Here is a 20,322-nt window from a genome sequence, read left to right as displayed (position 1 = left end):
TATAATGTCTCTGTTGTTTTTTCTCTATTTCAGTATTGTTAATTTGGTAATTTTAACTCATTAAAGATTGTCAGCTTCATGAATACTGTCAACCGATACTGTTATTTGGTGCTTCAAACCTGGGACCTTTGCTCATACAAAATAAGCTTCCACATGGGGTTGGTTCAGTTCACAAGGGTTTTCTGCAATGAATTGTTTCCAAGCACTTGCCTTTAGTCAGAGCTACAAATGCCCAATCCCCCCAGATGATACTGGGGTTTTTTTTCCCTTGAAGAGAACTGGTTTATGGTTTTTACACAATATGATTTTAGCTCTAGGAGTTACCATTGTTTATTTTCTGCTGTCCAGAGAAAACTGCCGTTTCTGTTACTAAAAGCAGTCTTAGAGACTCTTGATCAGTGGATAGCTGTTCACTCATGGCAGAGCCCCTTTTGAGAGCCACCCCCAAAAACCTCCCCCTAGCCTTGCTAATTACTACGAAGGTGTTTTGAGAATCTGTTTGGTACAAATAAGGGGCCAAGACCACTTCAAGTTAAAGCAATGTCAGGTTGAATCATATTTAAAAATCACATTTTAAGTTGAGCTACAATTGTACAAGTGTACTTTAGAGCAGTGCAGAGCTCTCCAGAGGTTTTCTCAAGTTTTCTGTTCCTAATTCATTTTCTTAGGGACAAAGACATCGCATAATGTTGATTGCAGGGCTGATAGAGAGCCAGGCTTATCTGTCAGCAGATACAGAACTTAATCTGTTTGTTTAGTTATTTAATGTTATGCCTTCATGATTTGTAGACATTTTTAGATTTACCTAAAAGTGTAAAAGACTGCCACAGTATCATCTTACAACACTACAGTGTTTCACGCTTCAGAACGCTTAAATGCTCATATTTCATGCATCAGGATAAAAACAAAAATGTGTTTTCTTTATTTATGCCAGATAGAGCTGCCTTTATATAAAAATGCTCTTAAATACTTTGTGCCTCAGAAATTTGTGGTGTGTTTCTCACATACTGAGGAAACAGCAGTTTTATTTTTCATGTATTTTCCTTTCAGTTCTTTTGTAGATTTGAAACTTTTTTGTAATGTTATCACTACTTCTTAATAAAATTTTATTATATGCTTAGAATAAAAATGTCCTTAGGAGTTACTCTTTGGAACTTGATTTAGTGAGAGCTGCAAACAGATGTGGTGTGGGCTTTGAATGTGAGGTCGTTTCTGTGAAACATCCTTCTTAAGTCTGCTGTCTTCTTCGTGTTTAGGGTGAATTTCTTGCACAACCAACTAAAGGCAGAGTATGAAGGGCTGCATTCACACACTAAAGAGCTGAAAACTTCCTTGAACAACTCTCAGTTGGAGTTGAATCGTTGGCAAGCTCGCTATGATGAGCTGAAAGAACAGCACCAATCCATGGATATCTCTCTGACAAAGCTGGATAACCACTGTGAGGTGAGTAGCTGTAGATACACAGCTGCTGCTGCTTTTGAGTTAGAGAGCTGATATTTATTGTGAAGCTTTTGACATGCTATGTATAGAAGGCCAAACTAACAATGCACCCATAATAGTTTGAAGTGTATGGGTTTGTATCTTAGGTTGCCATGCTACTGTGTTACCTTGATTATGGTGCACTCCAGGGAAGCCAGATGCAGAGGAGAGATTAATTTGTCTTGTTTAATAGCTCCTGTCCCGTCTAAAGGGAAATCTGGAAGAAGAAAACCATCACCTTCTGAGTCAGATTCAGATGCTGAGCCAGCAGAATCAGATGTTACTGGAGCAGAACATGGAGAGCAAGGACCAGTATCATGAAGAACAGAAACAGTACATGTAAGAAAAAAGAGATTTCAATTGTGAAACCTAAAAAAGTAATCTAGATGAATATAGACTACAAATCATCCATCAGAGCTAGAAGAGCAGGCAGTGGAATGATAGGTCTTCTTGATATCTGTCAGAAAAGGGGGTGTTTGGTAGGCGATAAGTGTAACTGGAGAAAGCACAAAATGTTTTCACATTTCCTTACTGCAAAGGGATGTTCACAAAACACCTGGGGAAGCACAGCTCTTTCCAAATAATACAGATGAACCTATGTGGAAAATTCAGTTAGAAAAGATTGGATGACAAACCCAGTGGTACTTGTCAAAGAAGAAGAGTTTGGGAAAGTTTGGAAAGATTTTTAAGATTTTGGAAAACAGCCAAGTTGCAACAAAAATTTAGTCTTATGAGAGTAATTTTATATTTACGTTCCTGAAGAAGAGCAAATATTCATATTCATCTTGTTTTTGTCATTTGTATTTCAAGAAATACCTGCTTTCATGTTGTTTTTAAGGATACAGACATCAACATATGTTGCTGTGTCCTTCATGCACAGGTTGACACGCTGAAGTGAGATACCCTGTTTAACGATACTGTGCCTTTATAAAGAATCCTGTTTTCACTGCAGTGAATTTCTCTTATAGATATGAAAGAAGGAAGAAAAACTGTCCTTAATCCCAAGAATTTTAGTTTAAGCACATCAGGATGATGTGGGAGTTACTGAGTTCAGTTTTATAGCAGTACTGGCTTATATGGTTGAAGTGTTAGAAATTGTTTGCTGAAATAGGCTGAATACGGTTCAGCTGTACTCTGTTTATCCTGGTGTCTGACTGTTCTGTGATGGAGGTACATTTGCCCTACTACTTGAATGAAAATAAGATTTGCTAACTTCCACTGTGTAGGTTAATAAAATAATGAGTAAGAGATATAGTTAATCTTAACACCCACCAAACTAACTCTGCCTGAGATATTAGTAATCTAGCACCACCATCTACTGTTGTTCTTTCACCTTTCAAGCTTATTGCACAAAAATCACCCACCAGCATGGTTGGTAGGCTTTTGCATTTGCCCTCTTGAAACAGACTGTAAATGAACTTAGTGGTATTCTGAAGGTTCAGGATAGGAAGGTATTTCAGTCTCTTTCCTCTCTTGGTGGCTTTTGGTCTTCAGTTTTTTGATTATGCCTAATTACATACAGATGATTCAGAATATGCTTTTCCCCCTCACAGTGATAAATTAAATGCCTTAAGGAGACATAAGGAAAAACTTGAAGAGAAAATAATGGATCAGTACAAGTTCTATGATCCTGCTCCAAAAAAGTAAGTTCCACATGGATTCGGTTCTGCTGTACAGATCTGTGAGGACGAGAAAGGGCTTTCTGTAACTGGGGATAACAGAAACTTCATCTGAAGTAAGGGTGGTGTCATCTCCACTTGTCTCTTCACTCTTACTCTGAAAGCTATTCCCTGAAGCAGCAGGTTGTGTTAATGTGGAGTATAGGGCCTTGTGCGGGGCCCTCTGTATTAATACATTAATCTGAAACAAAATTAATTGGGAAAGAGCCACTTTGCTCCCAGTATGGTGACTAAACAGCACTAGGAGCTTTCAGAGCTGCTCTTTCAAAGCAAGGGATAAGCAGTCTGTTGGAGAGAAAGGACTTAAAAATTATGTTAAGAACAACAAAAAGGAGCCAAGCTAATTCCACCATACCTAGTTCTGACAGCCAAGAGGCTTCGAAGCAGCTTTCATTTCTTTCCTCCTTAGTCTGTTCTTGTAGTGGAGTTTTTCACACTGTAAGAATGTCTTACATGGGTCTGTATGTGTAGTTTAGATTTCTAGCAGAGTGAACAGTTGTCTTTCTCACGTTTCTCGTGCTGAAGAAATATTTCTGTAAAAGTAATTTTGACTTTAGTAGAAAAATGGATCTCAAGTGCTGTGAAATTTATGCTACCTTTTTTGAACCAAATCATGACAGTAAACAAATAAGAATGTAGGATGGCTTGATGGCTTTAGCACAACTGTAAACTTCTTTGGGGAGTATTTCTTGTAGCATTTTCTGAATTCCATTCACAAAACCTGCTTTATCAGGAAAAACCCCTGGATTGGAGCCAGAGCCTTAGTCAAATTAATCAAGCCAAAGAAGGAGACTCCAAGGGAGCGGTTGAAACCAGCAGCAGAAAGCCCCACATGGCATTCTGAATCCCCAGAGATGGTAAACTCTCCATCTGCTTCCCAAAAACTGAAATATCAACATGAGGCTCAGGATAATACCTCTCAAGGGTCAAACCCTGTGGAAGAGAGAGAGAACCCTGGGGGTTCTTCAAACAAAGGTAAGGAATGCCCAGCCCAAATTTATAACCTGAAAAAATTTTAAAAAATATTTAATATATAGAGTATGTTAAGGCTCAATCACGTTATATTTTATGTCCTTTTTTTTGGTTTTGGGATTTTTGGTCGGGGTTTTTTTTGTTCAGTTGGTTTTGGTTTGGTTTTTTTAGTACAATAAAAGTTTTAGTATGCATAAAACCCTGAACTAGAAATTTGAGTAAAATCTAGAAGGTAATGGGTTGGGTTTGGTTTTAGTTTACTTTCTTCCTTTTATCTACTACTACCCCCTTCACCTTCTGTGTAAAATTCCTTGGTTTGCCTAGATGTATTGCATGTTACTGAATAAGTTGGTTCAAATAGTTCATTTTACTGGGGTTTTGTTGCAAAGCAGTTTAAAACTTGATCATGGAATAGTGTGTAGTTCAGGAGAGGCTGCTCTTTGAGGGGCATGAGCTGGCTGACAGCCACTGCCAGCAGGTGGTGCACATGCAGAACAAATAACCCATTTATTGTAAATAACTGATTTATCATAACCTGGTGATTTTGGAGGACAATACCATGTTTTGATTTAGAATTGAAGAAGGAATTTTGTAATGTAAAATGATGAAATTATTTTTTTTAACACTAAGGCATGTGTAAGGAAGATGAAATGGCTTTCTGTTATGTTAGTTTATACAGTAAATCAGGTATTCCTAATTATGGGAAATTTAAAAGAAAGTTCATCAAAATAAATACTCTTCATCCTTATTAAAGGTAATATATATGTCCCAAGCTTTGTTTATTCTATTGAGATAATTTCTGTCAGCTTCTATATATAGATTGTTGTATTCCAGGAATATTTTTCAAGAAGCAAATTTGAAATTGATACTTGAATAAAAATACCTGTCTTCCTGCTGTGGTGGGTGGGAAACAGAAGGGGGGAGCAGCTGAGAAAAGTGGAACTCTTATTATAAACTACTGCAAGTATCTGTCTGTCTGAAGGTTTTGTTTTGATTGGGTAAAAAACCTTTCTCTATTCTAATTCTTCAAGGTCATTTATTCACTTAAAGTAAAAACAGATGTTTTATGGAATAAGATCATCCATATGATTCCAGGAGATGTTAAGTGTTTAACATGCATCAAAAGTTCAGCATGGGAAGTTGGGCTTGGGTTGCCACAGAACAAGGCCCTTGTAGAGTGCCAGAGATAACAGAAAGTCTCTGGGGCTTCATTCATTTTGATGTTGTGTGAAACACACTTCTGTGGAGATGCAGATCACCGGTACTAAAGCCTAGAAGACATCCAGGAAATTTGAGTGTGTTGTCACTGAGTAACATGTACACCAATTTAATTTTATATTATAAAGCAAAAACATTTTGAATGCTAACAGTAATTTCTTAGTGGACTTGCTTAAATATTGTGTGTATGTGGTAATCTATGACTTAACCTGAGTCAGATTAGCTATGTTCAGCTATGCATTCATCAGTCCTCCATTATAGGTGTTGGTCATTGTTTAGCCGTATCTGTTTTTATTGGTTGTGTAGTCTTTAATCTGTGTTAAGACATTTTAAATTTTATTTATAAGGCTTTTTTTTTTTTACTTTTTCTTCTTCTTCTTTTTGGGATACCTGGGTGATAACAATTTAGCTGCACAGCGCAAAAAGATTGCCTTTTTGAGAAGCAAAAGCAAGGATAAAGAAAAGTCTCCTAAGTCTCCATCGAATCATCAGTCTTTCTCTAATCGGCTCCGGTTCTGGTCTTCTTCCGACATCCCATCCTCTCCTAATGAAACTCTTTCTTTCCCGGAACTGGGAGTTTTCTAATAACTTCTCTGTAGCATTTATCTTCATTTATTTCTGTCAAATATTTAAAAAAAAAAAAAAATCATCCCATATGCCATAAAAGAATACGCACATTGATAGAAACACTCAGCATGTCTATACAATACTCTAAATACAAGCAAAGATTAGTGAACATGGACTTAAGTTTTCCTGTAGAAGATGAATCACTCTTGCACACTGTGGATCATTTCTTCAATGCAGCACACTTTAGGGGACCTCATGGCATACAGTTTGCGTATGTATATTGGCTGTGGTGCATGTTGTAAGTAAGTGAAGTTGCTGTTCGCTTCAATATTTTCTTGCAGTCGTGTACTTGCATTGTGTCCAGTTAAAGTGTTGAACTGATTTGCTGTTGCTATGCTTTCTACAGTGTGGTAGTCATACTAAAATACAAAGAGTCTCAAACTCCAGAGATTTTTCCAATAGTCTGTGCTACTAAATTATTTTAAAAGACAAGTTTCTTAGCATCTTTTTCTGCTTTTAGATAGTCTAGCTTTGAATATAGAGTGGAAGCTACTGGAAAAATTATTCTCAGCCAAGTATCTTGATGCTTGCATTCAAACCTGATATTTGCAAGGTTTTATACTTCCAACTGTGAAAATTCATCCTGAATTGAGCTGATGTTTTGGTTTCTTCTGATTCAGTTTCAACAGATTTTTTGGAAGAAGAATGTAGATTTGTTCTCTTAAGACTGGGAATAACCTTCATTAATCCATTGCCCAGAATTCTTGTTGTCTAATAGTCATGACCTGGTGGCTTCTGAAATGAACATGTAGGTTCAGTCCGCACCGTGTTAGAGAATTAGATGCAGCATGGGCAGTGTGCTACCAGGAGCTCAGCAGAGAGGCCAAAAGATCTCGTTTCTCTTCTCACTCTGAGAAGTGTCCCTGGTGGCACAACCAGGGACTCTGTCAGAATAGCCTATTGCTGCCCATTTTGGGATTTGTAGAGAATGTTAATCTCCAGGGTAATTAATATTTTTGGCATCCATAGAAGGTTTTAAGTGTGCCTACGAAGTCAATTAGAAATACAGATTTGCATGTGAAGCTTTAGCCAGTAATTGTCCCTGAAGGCGTGGTATAAGCTTCAGTTCCGAGAGCAAGTGCTGGCCCTGTGCAGTGGAGTCCACACAGACCTTGGGAGAGAACATTGTTCCTGAATGAAGTCAGTTTCCAGGGGCCGCCTAAGATGACAGCACCTTGGTCCATTTCTCTAATACCACTTCACAGCTGCTCTGTGCTTTGAACTGTCTGTCCATTGTCTCTGCAAGTTGTTTATTTTGACTGCTGCACTCTGCTGCATTTTCAACATTTAGTTTCTATTAATCAAGTATTCCATAGAAATATATACAGAATCTAGAATCTTGCATCTCATTAAGTGTGTTTTCTGTAGTACATTCTTTAAATTTTGTTCTATGTATGACTTAAAAGCGTTACATTAATGTTACGAGAAATTAACCTGCTTCATCAGTAGAAAAGAATTTTTTCAGATTCTTAATCTAAGTAATATTCTAGCAGACAGTTTTGTTGTTCTCCTGCTAAGATCCCAGGAATTCCACTTAAAAATCATTGCACCAGAACATCATAAGAGCAGTTTCAACCTTGTAAAGACTGAGCTCTTACCCACAGCAAAGATCTAAGCCTGAAAGCAGTTAGCTTAGTGCATGGATCATGATAGATAATTTTCAAATCAGCATTATTTTTCTTTGAATAAGAGCATGACTACTGTCACTCTTTCCTTATTCTGTTTTATTACTGAAGTAAGTACTTACAAAATGCACCTACAAGGAATAATGTTATGGGAATTTCACACTTCACTTATCTTTTCTGGATTCATGTCTTTGCTCCTTTTCTTCCTTCTTTCACAGTAATTGTTGCATGTATAATATCAACCCTCCCACCGGCACTAAGCAGCCCTTGTCACTCCCACACTTTACAGAGAGCACACATGATTGACAAGCTGGTGGCAGAAATTTCCTATCCACTGCTGCACTGTTTATGGAAAAGCTTGCCAAACTAGCGCCTCTGTTGTGCAGTTTCTTTGTGCCTGTTTGTCATGTTTGTATGGGCAGAGAAATACAAATCCCCTAATGCTATTTTTTCATTGAGTCTTATTCATTTACCTCTTTCCCCACCAGCGCTAATGGACCTAAAGCAAAAAAGGAATTCCCATCACGGAGGCAGCAATGATAATGTTGAAATTTCAGCAGACTCTGCAACAAAACCCAGCTGTGTGGAAATGGGTCCCAGGACTTACTCAACCTCAGCTATTCACGTGCACACTTCCACTCCCGTCTCTCGGCTCCAGAGCAGGCCCAAAGGTGTGTGGTGCATTTGATACACCGGCTGGTAGTGCCAGGCATGCTGCTTCATAGCTCCTGCGAGGCTGCTAGTGGCATTCAAGTACAAAGCCAGAGCACTAGTATTTTCACTCCTACTTTATCTGCTTAATGGTTTAACGATGAAATACAGGGTTTACTCACTCTTGTAATGTCATCAACTTGACAGACCACATTTGACTGTCAGTTCTTCAGTGGTTCCCTACCCAGTGTTTAGAAGATGGGTCTGTAAAACCGTCTTGATCATCTCAGTCTTCTACATTGCTAGAGAGACTGGCCTGAAGGATTAACCTTTGTGTTGAATTGGCCTTTTAAGTTTTATGTTCTTTTCCAGGCTATAATTCAGAAGATAATCTATGTGAACAGTCCCCGGAGGTGGAGTTTGCAAGCACCAGACAGCATGGTAAGCTTGTAGCATGTGTGAGTGCTCTAAACATCTGTGTTAATACTTGATTCATTACATCCACTTGAACTGTCCTGGAGTATTGTAGTTACATTAATGTTACAGAAGGAGGTGTAGTAATGCAGCACCATTTTGGGAATGTGGTTCCAACTGCTTCTAGTTTTCTGCTGAAGCTTTTAATGGATGTTTTGCCAAAATAAATTTTCAAAACAATGTTAATGTTGAGGCAAGCCTTCCCCCACCAACAGACCTTTTAATGCATGTCCTACAGGTTTGTTGGTGATTTTTTTCTGAGAATGTTTAATTCCTTCCTTAAGGGAGTGAATCAGCAGTAAGAAAAATTCTGTGTGGGGCTTGTGGATGCACAGTGGCAAGACTGTTGAAGCAGCAGCACTGCCTGCCTAGAGATTGTGGAAGACTTAATTTGCAAGCTGGCTACCAGCTCCTTCCAAAGAAAACTGAGAAAGAGACAGCAGCTTATTGTTGAGCTTTTTCAGTATCTGCATTACTTTATAGTTAGTGTAAAAACAAAACCCAGAAGGTACTACTTTGTGCAAAAAATGAGATAAACAAGATGGATCCTAAACAACTTGAAAAATGAAGATGGTTTCTACTCAGTCCAGATTTTGGCATCCTGTGTATATTATGTTGTTAATGTTTTCAAAGTGACTTAGTTGCACAGGTCCTATTTTCAGAAGGGAGACTGATGCCAAGTCTTCTAGAGAATCAGAGGAACTTAAGATCTGTTTGTTCAGCTCTTGATTTTTGTTTTTCAGTGTCCAGGCCAAACAGTTTAGAGAGCAGTAGGAATGCTTCCAGCAGTAGTTCACCTCTCAATTTGAAAGGTAAAGCTTTTACAGCTGAGTTATGACAAACAGGAAGTGAAATTCCATGAAACTGTGTAAAATGCCATTTTCCTTCCAATTAATTTTAAAGACTGTTGTTTTGAAATGGTAATGATTATGCAGTCTGGACATGGGAATCAAAATGCTGGCAAGAAGTGCTTTTCTAAGATTGATTCTGGCAAGGGGTGGCTTTTAAGGCACACAGTCAAGTTTTGCTTCAGTCTGACTGGTATTGTATTGTGGGAAATATCAGGCCATTTATTAGACTCTCTACAACTTATTAGACTCTCTACAAGAGGTCTCTGTGGTTCTTACTCTGTACACAGCTTGTGTATGGAATCAGTGTGCTCTGGAGATTTGCTTTTGCTGAAATTGTGTATCCTTGAAGGATGCCAAGAGGGAAAAATCCGCTTTCTGCTTTTCCACTGTCAGGTTCTAGCTCTCAGATCACACAGCCTGGGAGATCTTTTAGTGATTCACAGGTTGTAAAGAGGCACCTCAATATTATCTTATTAATATAAGGCTTATTAGCCTGCAGTGCTATTTTTATTCTTTGGAGAAGTAGTTGTGCTTGTTTAAGGTGCTGTAAGACTCTTACTAGTCCTGATTTTTCAAAGCTCTGATTGCTTTGAGTTCTGTAGGAGAAAAAGTAAGGTAAAAAATGTCACCCAGTCTGTGTGGAAATGGCCCTGGATTATAAAGTTCCTACCTGAGTGTGAAATCTACTGATATTACATCAGAGCAGTGTCATTAATGGTATTTATGCTTCTCCTCAGGTTCCTTAGACCATATCCATGGTAGAACTGAGAGCCTCAGCAGTGAAGATATGGTGCCAAGCAGGGAGGCATCAGCCTTGCTCCGAGACACCTATTCCCTTCACTCTGTTGCTGCTTTCTTAAGCCCTAGCAGGCATGAGTCCTCCTCCCACCGGAATGGTTTGATGTCCTGTGATATACCTCTGAAGAACAATCCATCTCAGTCTTACACAGGCAGGCAGCGGTCTGCCTCACCTGGCAGTGAGATGGTAACTTTGGAAGAGTTCTTGGAAGAGAGCAACAGGCTGTCTCTACCAAGTGTAAGTAAATGAAGCTAGATAGCCCATTTCAGATGTCAAAAAACTGTTAAAAGCTGATTTAGGAGGATGAGGGCATAGGGAAACAGAGAGAGACAAGATGATCCTTGTTCATATACGTGAGTACGATGATGTCTTGCAAGTGAAACAGTTTCAATAACTAAGGCAAAATTAGCTTTCACATAGCACTCTGCTAATTTATTTTGGTGTATGAGCTATGACAAGTCAGATAATTCACTGCAAGTACTGTGTATTGGACTGCTGGGGCTCTTTGCTAGCAAATGGTTGTGGTCAAGGTTTTGTATTACCTCATCAGATCTCAGCTCCAGGTATTTTTATTTATAAACTGGTAACTTGTCTGTGTAATTTTCAGCACTAAATCTATAATTAGGAATGAAACCTAGAATACTTTTCAATTGAAGTGCAAAATATGCAGTTGTTAAAACCATCTTAATCTGAAAACCATCTCTTAATCTGAAAATATCAGTGCATTTGAGAAAGACTATTTTTCTTGCAGATGGAAGTTTTTGATACTTTTCACCATGTTTGTATGTTGACTGGTGCTGCCCTGTTGGTTCAATGACTGCAACAATATGTCTCTTATTGAAGTGCTTTTTGCAGGAATTAAATGTTTGTTTTCAAGATGGCATTTGTCTTTCACTGCTCAGACATGCTGTGCAACGTGAGGCAGTGCACTATTGAATAGTTATATACCTGTAAGGAATATCTTAACAATTAATTGATAGTGTAAGTGAACAGAGATTTCTGTTTTATGAATGCTTTGGTAAAAGTATTGAAATCAGCAGAGCTGTGCCATTTCATGGCATCGATAAATTCTAGTCCTTGAATCTTCAGAGTAGTGTTTAAATATACCTCCTACTCCCTCATTATTCCAAGTACAATTCTTAGCTTTTAGAGATGTTTAAAATTATTATTTTTGTGTGTGTCTATAACTACCTGACCATGTCCATTTTCATTCTTTCTGTCATCCTGTTCCTTTTCAGCATCGGCGCAGTTTAAATGAGACTGAAATGATTTCATTACACCAGTTTCTGTTAGAAGCTGATGCACTGTATCCCTCTTGCTACTCCCTATGTCCTTCCATTCATCAGGAGCATTCGCAGTCACTCGAATCGGTCCTCAGTGTTTCATGTCCTGACAGCGTGAGGCACAGAACAGGCAGGGGCAATAGGAGATCTGCTTCATTCTATATCCCCAGGGTATCCATTGTTCTTATTATGAAGGCAACAGCTGCTGACTTACCACAGCTTTTGCTAGCGTATTAATACCTATAGAAGCATACTGTAACTCTTAGTTGTTATTTTAAAGGCTGGCAGATCACTTGCATTAATTGCTCCTAAAGTATTTGCAGTGCTTGTTCGTACACATGCGTGTTTTCGGAGGATTCATCATTCTGTAATGTTAATGTGTGTAACAGCTGTTTAAATAAAGTTAAAAATAACCTTAATGCTTTAACAGTGGAGCTTAGAAATTTTTACACTGCACTATTACCATTGATGGTGTTTGGTTATGAAAAATGAGTTTTTTGACTGGAAGAAATATTTGGAACACTAGTGAAATAAGTATATTAAGCTTTAAACATGCTCCCTGAAGAAAATGAGTAAATTTAATTAGCTTGTTCAGCACGTTGTTTGTAAAGACAGCATGTCCCTTAACTGTTCTGAGCATGCCTTTTACTAATAGTACAATGGCTGCTGATCAAACATTGCCATTTTTGGATTTCATGGACCATCCCCATGAAATACTCATTGTATATTTTCTTTTACTGCCAGGTTAATTGTCTGACTTGAAATTTGCGAGTTCATAGTGGGCAAACAATTTTTGTAATGGTATTTTTGTACATTTCATTGTATCGCACATGCAGCTTTTAACATATATAGTATATTGAGTGGGAGAGGTGAAGGGAATCAATGGAGAAGGAAGGAAACTTTTTTGTCATGCTAGCACATTTCAAGGTATTGTCTTCTGTTACCTTCCTGAAGTTACTGTAGAGAGTTATCCAGATGAACTGTATTCTGGAAGATGACAGACATCATTGATATCTGCTGATACCAAAGGCTGATGTCATCAATATGATATTGATGTTAAAGTGATGGTGGCTGATGTGAAAGGAGGAAAAAGAGCTGCTGTCCAGGTTGCAACCAAAATGAAACTTTTAAAAATTATGACAATTAACCTGGCAAACAAGGCTGTCACAATCTAATTACAATAAGCACATTTTTCCTTGAGTTGGATTTATACCCATTTAAGCATTCATCTCTTTTGTTCCCCACTATATAAAATCTATGGTTGTGTTTGGCTTGAATTAAGTGGGAAGGAAGACTATGTGAATACAGAGTTCTGCATGATTCTTTAAAAAAAATGTGTTGTCATTAATGTGTGATGTGCATATTTTCTCACACCAGGACAACTCCACTAACAGAGATGACTTGCTCAGCGATTATTTTAGGAAAGCAAATGAGCCTTCAGGTACTGGGAACTTGCTGGTTCAGCTGTCCAGAAAGGAGGCTGCTAAGATGCCCACTAGTCATGTTGCTCCAACTGTGAAGATGGCCATTGCTGGTGAAGAAGGAAGAACAGCTAAGCCTGACAATTACATGAAGCCAAACCTCAGACAAGTTGAACCTGATGCTCTGGCAAAGCCCCAAGGGTCCCTTAAGCTTCCTCACACGCCACAGCACCAGTCTGGCAGCGGGATGCGGCAGATGGCACAGCCTCAGCAGCCTGGAACTGTGAGCAGGAGGAGTACGTCACTGAGCAGGGCATTTAGCTTAGCCTCTGCAGACCTCCTCAGGGCTGCTGGCCCAGAGGCCTACAGGCAGGAGAGCCCTCAGAGGTCAGGAGCAGAGCTGCATGGGGGCAAGGATGCTGTCAGTCAGACCACCAGAGCTTCTGTGCCAACGAGCTCCCAGGCACCATTAAGAGAGAGGCCGCAGTCTGCAAAGGTGGCAGGTTCCGTGCAAGGTGTTGATTCCCGCTGTCGGCAGCTTGATGCGAGGCGCCTTTCCCTGGTCCCACCAAAAGATGAGAGGCCACTCTCCTTCCATCAGTTCTCTGCCTCACCCACTGCATCCACCAGCAGTCTGAATGCTCAGCAGCAAGAGCGTGTGAACCCTGGGCAACACTACTCGTCTGCATCGCACACTCCCTCAAAAGTCAAACCCAAGTCAGCACCTCGTACTGAGGAGGTGGCCACAGTGGCCACGGCCAGAGCTGTTTGCAGCAGCACTGAGGGAAGTACTTCCCCAGGGCAAGGCCAGGGTGATGCCCTACCCACCAAGTGCCAGGGTAAGCTGTTAGAAAGCAGCTCTGGGACTGTAGAGGAGCCCATGAGAGGAGGCAGCTCCAACAGCACTGGTGGGTCTCCTGATCCCCAGGGGGATCAGCAGACCGTTTGGTATGAGTATGGCTGTGTGTAACCCACAGGTGTAGCTGTAATATGTGTGTTTGGTATGGCTGATGTCCAGGTACCATTTATCTAGACACTGTCAGGTCTTAAAAGGCATCACCTGCATGCTGCTCTGAGTGTTCTCTGGGTACTGTTCTGTAGTTGGACAAAGTGTGATTAAGAGAAGCAAGGAGCAAAACTCCAGTCCTCCTGACACTGTTGTGCCTAAAACAAAGTGGAAGCCTGACCTAATCTCACAGCAAACTTGGCACCTGATTCTCACAGGTTCTGAGCATTCCCCAGTCCAGCAGAATCTTAGCAGGGTCTTTCTGTCGTTGCTGCGCGGTGCACCCTTTTACATGCATTAAAGAAAAGTTTCACAGGTCATGTGTGTGCTAAACCCAGCCCCCCCATTGGTAAATAACCACACTGAAAAGGTCATATAAAAGCCAAATTTCTCCCCTAAAGATAGAACCAAATGCTTAAGTAGCATAGAGATGACGAGCAGAAGTGCATGGCTTTTAGCCATGGATCTGGTAAAATCTATTTTTCTAGCCACAGCTACATCTTATAGAAGGTATGTTGTAGACTTCAAGGATGACATCTCAACCTTTCCCTCTTGGACTGTGTAAACACAGTGGCCAGCATAATTACCCCACTGCCTTCACTATAGCTGCAGCTCAGTGGATCCTTGACTGCAACCAGAGTGGTGCTGCCTTTTGAAACTTGTTTTATCTTTTATACAAACACTGGAACTATTGCAGCCTTTCAGGGGAGATGCCATTTCAGTTGCAAAGGTGGCATCTCGTGTACAAAAGTGTCTTGTAAGTATGTATATAAGAAGACCAAGTACTGTATAAGAATGCTGTGTAAATTGTGTTATTACAACCTTGTGTGCACGACAACCCACATCGTAAGTGGTTTGTGGGATTTTGTCTCTTAGAAATCCTTGTTTGTCTCCAAGAATTTTTCTCAGTATAGAAAGCAAAATAATTTTGTACACATGTGAAAGAAATATACTTTTAAAAATCTATTTATGCGCAGAGAAGTTCCTTGTTTCTGTCCAGAGTGTCATCAGCTGCTTATGTATATATGATCAAATGCATATTTTAATTCCATGTTTGTAAAGCTGTTTTTCTTGCAATAGACTAAATCCTTAAAAAAATACTTGTTTTGCTGGTTCTGATTTAATTTAGTAAAAGATAAAACTGATGCATTTAATGATGTTTTTATTATCTAATATGTAGCAATCCCATTCTGAAAATTACAATTGTTTATAATAAAGATTAAAATAAAATTGATTGATGTACTTTTTGTCCTTGGAAAAATAAAAACCCCCAAAAATGTGGTTTCACAGTGCTGGAGATCTGTCTGCAATGGCTCTTTGTAAGCGTTAGTATTGGTTTGCATGTCTGGGTGAAGTTTTATTTGTTTTTACAATATAAGAAGATAGAAAGACTTCTACCAGAAGTCCTTTTGTTTAATTGTAACCTTCTTGCTGAAGACTACAGGAGGGTTGAACATGCAAAGTAAGTGACTTACAGTTCACTCTATAATTGGACTGTTAGATTTTTATGTTTCTCTGACCACTTCAGACAGGGCCAAACATGCCGTCAATTTTGACTAAGTTTGCATCTTGTATAGTCTGTTTTGTAATTAGCTCTTGGGATGCCTTATGAAAGTGAGAAATTATTCATCTTTCAGCATGTAGAGAATGGCAAAAAACCCCGTTCTGCCTTCTCTGCTATTTTAATTGCAAACTATAGTTTTGCAACAAATTTAAAATCATGTGTGCTCTATGGCAATTTTGGAACATACTGAATGTTCTTAGTAAACTCAAATTCTTCTTCCAGAAATTTTATCTCAAAATGGATTCTTGGCAAGACCACTAAAGGTTCAAGACTGGTGTTTCTCCCTTGTTTCAGCTCCTTTTTGGAGGGCATGTGCAGGCTGGACTGCTGAGGAAGCGATCTGTGACTTGTTAGTTACTGTAGATCTGCTTTTGCTATAAATACCTGCCCAGTGGCACACCGTAGTTGTCAGTTTCTGAGTAATTTACAGTTATTTACGTTCTCAGTTCTAGTGAGTTTGAATAAAAAGATACTAAGTACATATGTAGTACCATTCAGGTGTGGGATAATTTTAAATACAGATGTTATGCGATGGAACAACTGTTGAAGCTCACAGTGCAGTGGCCCTGCAATGGCCTTTCTGGGAACGTTCAGGAAGGTTTTGGGATAGGTGCCTGCCCTGCCGTGGCAGGTGCAGTTATTTCGCAGTCTGCTCAGTTCATTATTGTTGTCAGCTCTTCTTTGACAGTCAGGGTGGCTCCCGGGCCGCGCTCCCGCCGTGTGCTGCGCCAGCAGGTAAGGAAAGGCTGGCCGGGGGAAGGCCTGCCCACAGCCCCGGGGCTGCTGCTGCGCTTTGTCTTCCTGAGGCGCGCAGAGCCAGCGGTAGCGTGAAAGAGGCGTTCTGGTGCCTGAGGGGGAGAAGGCAGTTGTGTTTAGAGAGACAGAACTCGGCAAATCCTCTCTAGTTTTGTGCGGGTGGAGGTGCCGTGAGGCACCAGCTTGCGTGAGGTGGCGGGAACTGTGGGGAGAGGTGTTCCTGTGAGGGTAAAGGATAGCGCAGAGCTGCCCGACCCTTTCTTGATGCCTTCCAAGAAGTGAAAATGAAATCGCAGCTGTTTCACACTGCGGCTGTCGCGGCTGGGCCAGGCTGCGGGCGGCCACAGTGAGCTGGCAGAGCCCCCAGCTGCCTGTTGGACAGCGGGATAAAAGGATCTCCGGGAGCCCCGGCCTTCCTCACACTGGCTTTTCCCAGCTCTGCATGGGCTGTAGGATGCTGATATTTCCTGACAGGAGGGAAGGGTGTGCTCTCTGAAGGTTGCTAATTATGTGCTAAGTAGTGCTGCGAATGGTTCTGGGTTCAACGCTTCAAGCCGTTCAGTGGCTCATTAATTCTCTAGGTCGAGTTTTCTATTAAAGGACGGATTTTTGAAGGGGATCCATCCCGAGGAGGCAGCTAAGTTGCGAGTAGTTTTCCAAGAAAGCCGAAGGGCACTTTGTGACTTTGGCAGCACCCGCTCCCTGCAGCGTGCTCAAACTCTGAAGTCAGTGAAGCTGTTTGACGCAAGGAAACAAATGATGGTGTGCGTTTGAAGTATAATAAATGGCTGCTGTGGGAATGGCTGCCAGGAGGTTGCGTGCTCTGCAGTGACAGACTATATCCTTAGCGGGAAATCTGAGGTCCTTTACAGAGATAGCGTGTCATGGAAACCTTTTTCCTATTAGATATTCTTCCACTGTTCCTCAAATTTGGGACCTGATTATGAAGTGAGCAGACCTTTTCTGATTTCAGTTAACTGAGTTCAGAACATAAAAGCACCAGAAGAAGAATTTGAAAAAATAGAATTTACTTTTTTTTTTTTCTATAATGAGGGAAGTTCAAAGCGTTAAGGACATTGTAAAAATAACTAGTGCTTAGCTTAGGAAAACTGTGCATCAGCATGTGGTCGGAAATTATTTCTGATTGTCCAGACATTTGGGGACATACTAGCTCAGCCACAGGTAAATTACTTTTAAGACAGAACATGGAAGAAATTTATCCAGAAATTGTTCATTCATGTGAAAAGATTACAGCCTGGATGTTAAACTGATGTACAAAGAACAACACTTTCTTTTTTTTTTTTCTGGTTAAACATGAACCCAGCTGTCCACAGAGCATTTAAATTGTGGGTTTGCGTTTTCAGATGAAGGGGGCAGTGGAGTGTGGAATCAGTTGTGGTAGATTTCACAAAACAAAATTTATCCTAAAAATTGCTTCTCTGCCTATCAGGATCATGGAATATCAGATCCCAATGGCGCTGGCAATGTTCAAGACAAGGTGGAAAATTTGTGAATGTTTTTACAAATCTCCAGTACCAGGGAGAACTGACCCGATGTAACAGTGCAGGGTGAAATAATTCATTTACCAGAAATAACGAATGAAGTTATTGTTATGAAGGGCTCACAGGGACTGGAGAATTAGACTGGGCCATGAAGGTCTGGCTTGAAAGCTGGTGCTAGAGGCTGCTGTATGAACTAAGAGAGAATGGCATCAGCTGAAAAAAAGTCATTATTTAAGAGTACTGACAGGAGTTTAAAGTTACTGGGAGAAGGTATGGCAAGTGTTCCAAAACTAAATGGTGTTTTTCCAGCTACAAGAATTTTTTCAAAAATATGAAGAGAACAGTAGAAAACAGAGAGCTGCTGTTCAATAGCTTCTCAAATAGGAAAGTCCTTAAAAGGCTAACCTGCGTCCTAAAGACAGAAATGTGAGTTGGTGAATTGTGACAGAAAGCTGAGGTTCGTTCAGATTTGGAGGATTGTGAAGAATCCCATTAAAGAGTAACATGGATGAGTGGGGCACCCCAGCAGAAGAGTACTTGTGCTTCTCTCAGCTGAAACGTGGAAGAGACAATTTATTTATTGACTCTTGTCAGGGGTTAGGATATAATAGTAGGGAAGCAAAACTGGGTTTTCCCTGAGAACAGGACGATGAAAATGTGGTTATTCCACAGAAACTAGGAATGTAAAACATGTCCAAAACAAAACACAGGATGCCATGGAAACTGTCAACTCATCATTCCCAGATGTTCTAATCAGCTCTAGTTAAAATACTTGAACATTTTTAACCAAAGATTATCATAACTGAGGATTACGTAGCTCTGATTGATGGTGAGACCATGCCAAAGTGCGTGATGTGTGTGTTGCATACCAGAATGAAAAAGAGCAGCAGATCTGAGCACTGGCACCAGCTGTATTGCACAAGGGAAAACAAAAGCAGCCCAGCTCCCTCCGCAGTGAGTGACATCCTATGGTGTGATCTGAAACTCTGCTAAAGGAGAGTGCGCCTAGGAAAGGGAAAGTGAAGCTATTGGTGAGACTCATTGCACCAGGCTCTTAGGAAATCAAATAGATTAATAGAATATGGTGTTATAATGGTTTTGGTTTATGATACGAGAGAGCTCATGGGAGAGCTAAACAGCCTGTGCTTTAGGAAAACATCATCAGATAGAAGTATAAGAGCCTCCTGCTTCCTCTCCAGCATCACATGCTGACTGCCTTTGGATTCCACGCTTGGAACAGTGAGCACCTTCTCCATGTAACAAACTCTGAAATTTGCAGGTCAAAGATCACCTCACTTTTTGCAGTTGTTGAGTGGTCTGGAAGTGCAAAATGCACTAATGGCAAGAAAAGCAGTTTGTGTTTGGGAGCATACTGCTAAGGAAGAACATGAGTGTTTGAGAAGGATATTCCAGATGAAGAAGCACGACTTGCCAGTGGACTGCTGAGGCATTCTCTAGAGACTTGCATTGGAGGGAAGAGGGAGTTTTCTGCAAGAAGTGGAAAAGTATGTCTGAACAACTGAGGTGAGCATTTCACAGGGCTATTACTATGATTGTTTTACCATTTGGCAGGGTATTTTGAAGGTTATGGGATTTGGAGTCTATGTTCCCTTGCCATTTTAAGTACCTCTGACCAAAATTACCCCATTCTTGTTAAACCCATGAAAAAGTTCTTCCTTCCACCTTTGCAAGAGGATTTTTTTCTCTAGTTATGCAAAACTTGGACTTGCATTTGTGGTCACTGTGAGCCCACAAATACCTAATCCACGAGTGAGTGTGGTTTAAGGCTGCTGGGGATGTTCAGCTGCAGCATCTCAGCCTTCTACAGAGATGGAAAATTCCCAATCAGTTTGAGTGCTTCTGTAGGACCCTTTTGACTATTTGTAAGGGAAAGTAGAAGAAATCATACAAATCAGGGAAATGTCTGTGAAGGAAAAATCCTTGGAACTTTTTTTACACCTGCAATCCTCTGAACAAGGGTTGCTTGCTCATAGCAGTGCAAAAGCCTGTCAGAGTTCAAGGGGAGTCTGGATGATGCTCTTAGTCATGTGACTGAGTGTTAGATAGTCCTGCCGAGAGCAGGGAGCTGGACTCAATAACCCTTAGGAGTCTCTTCCAACCCAGTACATTCTGTGATTCTATGAAAAGGCAGATGGAGAAAACAGGTGGCACAAAGTGAATGGGATAAACCTTGTATCAATTTAGTTGGGATTTAACTAAAATTAAGCTGAAGTTGGTAACCTTCAATTTGCTCAGTCTCTTGAGCTTGCTTACAGATTTTTTGGTCCTTCAGTAAATGATGCAAAGGGGTAGAATACTTTAGGAAGCTGTATGAACAGCATTATGTAAGTAGGACTGTACAGCTTATGTACTCCCATTTCCATCATACCTCCCAGCTTTCTGATACAGTTGTTC

At 40.3% G+C, this 20,322-nt stretch overlaps 1 protein-coding gene across 7 annotated transcripts in view; it reads left to right on the top strand.

Moving 5' to 3' along the window:
* CCDC88C (coiled-coil domain containing 88C) overlaps positions 1-15,333 on the top strand; it is a 96,768-nt gene extending 81,435 nt beyond the window's left edge. For 2 of the 7 annotated variants that reach the window (XM_069018093.1, XM_069018091.1), the window contains 10 exons: positions 1,257-1,443; positions 1,673-1,818; positions 3,033-3,122; positions 3,892-4,133; positions 8,089-8,271; positions 8,624-8,692; positions 9,469-9,537; positions 10,314-10,612; positions 11,614-11,829; positions 13,036-15,332. In XM_069018093.1, the coding sequence (XP_068874194.1) occupies positions 1,257-1,443; positions 1,673-1,818; positions 3,033-3,122; positions 3,892-4,133; positions 8,089-8,271; positions 8,624-8,692; positions 9,469-9,537; positions 10,314-10,612; positions 11,614-11,829; positions 13,036-14,049 (2,515 nt within the window). In that variant the 3' untranslated portion in view covers positions 14,050-15,332. Of the gene's footprint in view, positions 1-1,256; positions 1,444-1,672; positions 1,819-3,032; positions 3,123-3,891; positions 4,134-8,088; positions 8,272-8,623; positions 8,693-9,468; positions 9,538-10,313; positions 10,613-11,126; positions 13,005-13,035 lie in introns of those variants that run through there. The other 5 variants (XM_069018089.1, XM_069018090.1, XM_069018092.1 and 2 more) reach the window with 5 other exon arrangements.
* The last annotated feature ends 4,989 nt before the right edge of the window (positions 15,334-20,322 follow it).

Source organism: Aphelocoma coerulescens, chromosome 5, assembly GCF_041296385.1.
Source record: "Aphelocoma coerulescens isolate FSJ_1873_10779 chromosome 5, UR_Acoe_1.0, whole genome shotgun sequence".
Classification (NCBI taxonomy): domain Eukaryota; kingdom Metazoa; phylum Chordata; class Aves; order Passeriformes; family Corvidae; genus Aphelocoma; species Aphelocoma coerulescens.
The sequence above is the reverse complement of the archived record's forward strand: the minus strand, read 5'-3'. Positions and strand labels throughout refer to the sequence as shown.